The 3,939-nt window shown below is 36.7% G+C and overlaps 1 protein-coding gene across 3 annotated transcripts in view; it reads right to left on the bottom strand.

Annotated features, from left to right (window-relative positions):
- begain (brain-enriched guanylate kinase-associated) overlaps positions 1-3,939 on the bottom strand; it is a 63,477-nt gene that overhangs the window by 14,720 nt on the left and 44,818 nt on the right. For all 3 annotated transcript variants that reach the window (XM_014015073.1, XM_014015088.1, XM_014015081.1), the window contains 1 exon segment: positions 2,969-3,076. In XM_014015073.1, the coding sequence (XP_013870527.1) occupies positions 2,969-3,076 (108 nt within the window).

Here is a 3,939-nt window from a genome sequence, read left to right as displayed (position 1 = left end):
GCATTTTTTGATGTCATTTAAAAAAAAAAGAAACCTCAAATAGTATTTGAATATTGAAATTTCCCAGATAGCTCACAGGCAAAATCTCAACATTTTGAGGCGTTTTTTTTTTTCTTTCCAAAATCTGTGTTTTTGTTGCTAATGCTCAAAAAATTGCTTCAAAAAGGTTTTTTTAGGATAATATTTCAGACAGGTCATTGAAATGATACATTTATAACACATTTATATTTTGACAAAATGTATTTTTTGCAAGCGTTTTAATCAAAACACTATATCTGCCTATTTCTCCACATTCAACTTTTAGACTTAAACCTTGTTTTGATGTCATGGGTCACATATAATCTGTCTGACATAATCTAATGTGTAAAAGTAAAAATYAAACCAGCTAAAATGTTTATATTTGTAAAGCATTTAAAAGAAGCAAAAACTGTCTGTTAATAACTTTAATGATGAGTTTCTCATTTCTCTTTATTACTGAACTTTATATCAGCCTTAATCAGATTGGGCTAAATTTTATTATTTGTTTAAAACAACAGCTTTCAACCTTGAGAACAAGTGGACCATTATCTCTTTTACTGTTCTCACTCCATATTGTTCCTTTTTTATWTTACACTTAAAGTGTTATTGGTCCACCATGTTGTTTTCAGTACTACCTAGCTCGCTTTCTCTTTGGTTCAATCTGTCCTCTTAGAAAGGTCAGTTCTTGCAGCTTTGTAGCCCCCCCTGCGCCTTTGTAACTCCACAGCCCTAACAATACTCACCCAAACATCAGAGCCTTTGTTGTGACAGCTCCATCTCCCCAAGCATTTACCAGGGARTGCTTTTTGAACCTTTTCATTTGGCCAAAAGAGGCTTCGGGAGTATACACTAGGCTTGTTTTTAAGTCATTTGTCTATTTTTTTACATCCTTTCAACATAAACTAGTGTTTTAAGGCTCTCAAKTTTATTATTTTTTATTCATTTTTGCCAGTTGGGGTTATATGTGGCTTGATTTGTATTCGACTAGAGTTATTTAAAAAATGGTCTATGGATACAAGTACAGACAACTCATACAAAATAAGCCTTCAAATAGTTTAAAATACACTTAGACACAATATGGTTGGTTGGCGTTTATCCTTGAACGTAAAAAAATCAACAATAAAAATTAAAATAATGGCAGTTTCTGATGAACAGAAGAGTGCAAGGACTAATGTAGTCTGATCCACAGAATAGGAATGGAGGCTGTTGTATAACATATTGTGATCTCTTTGCACATWAGTAACACAAAGCATCAGTCATCTTCTACTTTAATGTGTTACACTTTTTTTTGGGGGGGGGGGTCATTTTGCATTTTTGGTGTCTCTTTATTTCATTACTGCTGAAAGACAAAGACAAGTAATGTTTTTACCCATTTTTGTTTGTSTTTTCATGTGTCTGTCTTTTAGCAAAATATCTCATGAACCATTAAAAGGATTTTAATGAAACTTCCTGAGCATGAGCATCTATAACTGATAAACCTTTGGAGTTGAGCCAGTGCAACTAACTAACTACAGAAAACACAAAAAATGACTATAATTCAGTCAGTTAAAAAAAAAACACACTAAAATTTGATGTGGTTGTAGCTGAGAGTCATTCACGTCTCATACTCTAAGTCAGCGGTTCCCAAAGTTGGGGTTGGGACCCACAACGGGTTCCCGAAAATAGCTGAAATTAGCAGAAAGCAACTGAAAGAAGCATAAAATGCTTAAAACAGAAGAAGGAAGCTGGAAGACGAACAAAAAAGTTGAAATTAGCAGAATAATAGCAAAAATTGTCAGAATAGTAACTAAAAAATCTGAAAAAAGCTCAAACCAGCAAAATAGAAGCCAAAGAAAGCTGGAATTAGTACAAAGGAGTTACAAAATGCAGAACAAAAGCTACAGCTAGAGGTCCAGAGTTATGAACATTTTCAAAGGTTTTAAGGATGTTTCATTTTGTTTTCTTTTTCTTGTAATGTATGTTTACCAAAAATAAATCTAAAATATTGAAGACAGCTCCATTTATTTTCAATGAGAAATAAATTGCCAAAACATATCTAATTATCTCAAAATATATAATTTTCTGAAGTACCAAAGGTAACAGCTGGATTGTCCTGAAYGAGCTGAATGGTTTGATATATAAATTGTTGTAATAGCACGAAAATTGCGGAATAAGATATGTGCTGAAAAATGAATGAAAAAAATATGGATCTCAGCAGTGTGAATGCTTGATAAGCATTCACACAAAAAATTTTTCATCTTGACACATTCACATTCTTTTTCGCTTCACAGGATATTTTCAGCTTTCCTTGAGAAAATGTCAGTCTACTTGCTGGGGTAGATTGGAAAATTGGCAAAGTACTATGTACCTCAAAAGTACTACTAAGGGCCATAGAGCAGAGGTAGAATTTCTAACTTAACTTGGAGTCTCCAAACAGACATAAAGCCACTTCAAAGTAAGCAAGGCACTAGTTTGCCATGTGCCCTTCAGCTCCGAATCACGCAGCCCTGGCTCCAAGTTTTCCCCTCCCTGAAGAAGAAGCTCATTGATTTCTGTATAATCACTATAAAACACCCAGTGGCTCAGAGTTAATTCCTCTATCTGCTGTGACACCTTGAAGCCCAAATATCCAGGATGTTGCAGATATACAGTTAGCATGACGCTGAGGCGAGATCGGGTCAATAGAGAAGGCTGCCAGTGTGATCGGAGGAAGTGTTGGTAAACAGCATTTTGAAGAGTTGTCATTTCTGCCTCCAAATTCAATGACTGTTTCAACGAGGCATGATTACTGACCAAGCAAAGACGGCAAACACTTGATCTTTTTTACCCCCTCGAATGCCGCAGGCTGCTAATTTGCCGTCCTGCAAGAAAARGATCATTCCGGGGGTATTTCACGCCCCACGTTAGTTACTGAATCCTTGTTCGAGCACACAAACGTGATGTTGAAGCTCTTAGAACATYATGAACTCACGTTGTCCTCTCTGAGTTTATTAATGGTGATCTTCGCCTCCATTAGGTGGTTGTTGAGAAGAATGATTTCTCGGCTGAGGGCTCTCTTTTCCTCTTCGTGGTGCTGAGACTGCAGTACAGAATAAAAAATGGACAAGGTACAGTAAAAGAGGAATTGGAGACAACCAAATAAAAACAGGATGAGTCAGAGAGAGCAGATGGAAAAAGTGAAAAAAAAATGATACAGGGTTAAAGGAAATAGCTGAGATAATAGGAAGGATGTGGAAGCTAAAGCTGGAGGAGCTGCAAAAAACAAAAACAAAACTAAACTAAACAAAAAAATAACCAATAAGATGATATGAGAGAGAGAGAGAGAGAGCCTGAAAAATGAAAGGAAGAAAGCCTTAAGTCAGTATGAGTTTGAAACTGGTGCTGGCAGCAGGTCTTAATTAAAAGAAGATTACACTTGCCAGAGCTCATATCATATCAATTACTCTGGGAGTAGAAGGAAAAGGCAGGGAGGGAGGAGGAAGCAGAGATAGAAATGAAGGAGAGCGAGGGAGAAAAGGCAAAGGAAACACTTACTCCTTTTTCAGCGATTACTGTTAAATAGATGGGAAATGACTCTGTTGGAGTGACATTTGAGCCCCTCTAACAGTGGAGTGTAATGATGATGATGTCTGCTAGTTAACTTATCTGTCATTTTCTTTTACGCACATTCATCTCAGGAGCTCACGGGATTTGCGACGGCTATTCATAGAGAAAACGATTGTGTTGCCCTGTCATGTTTTCATACATACTGGTTTTGTTTGAGTCCATTAAAAAACGTTCGCAATCTGAGACYATAAACCCAGATACTGAGTGCTTTTTGTGACGTTTCCGTGGGGTTTGGGGAGGATTGGTTGTGCAGTCCAGGTGTTTTGTGGAGTTGGAAAAATATAATGCATGTGGATTCTGTGTGTGTGTGTGTGTGTGTGTGTGTGTGTGTGTGTG

This window comes from Austrofundulus limnaeus, unplaced genomic scaffold (assembly GCF_001266775.1).
Source record: "Austrofundulus limnaeus strain Quisiro unplaced genomic scaffold, Austrofundulus_limnaeus-1.0 Scaffold2, whole genome shotgun sequence".
Lineage (NCBI taxonomy): Eukaryota > Metazoa > Chordata > Actinopteri > Cyprinodontiformes > Rivulidae > Austrofundulus > Austrofundulus limnaeus.
The sequence above is the reverse complement of the archived record's forward strand: the minus strand, read 5'-3'. Positions and strand labels throughout refer to the sequence as shown.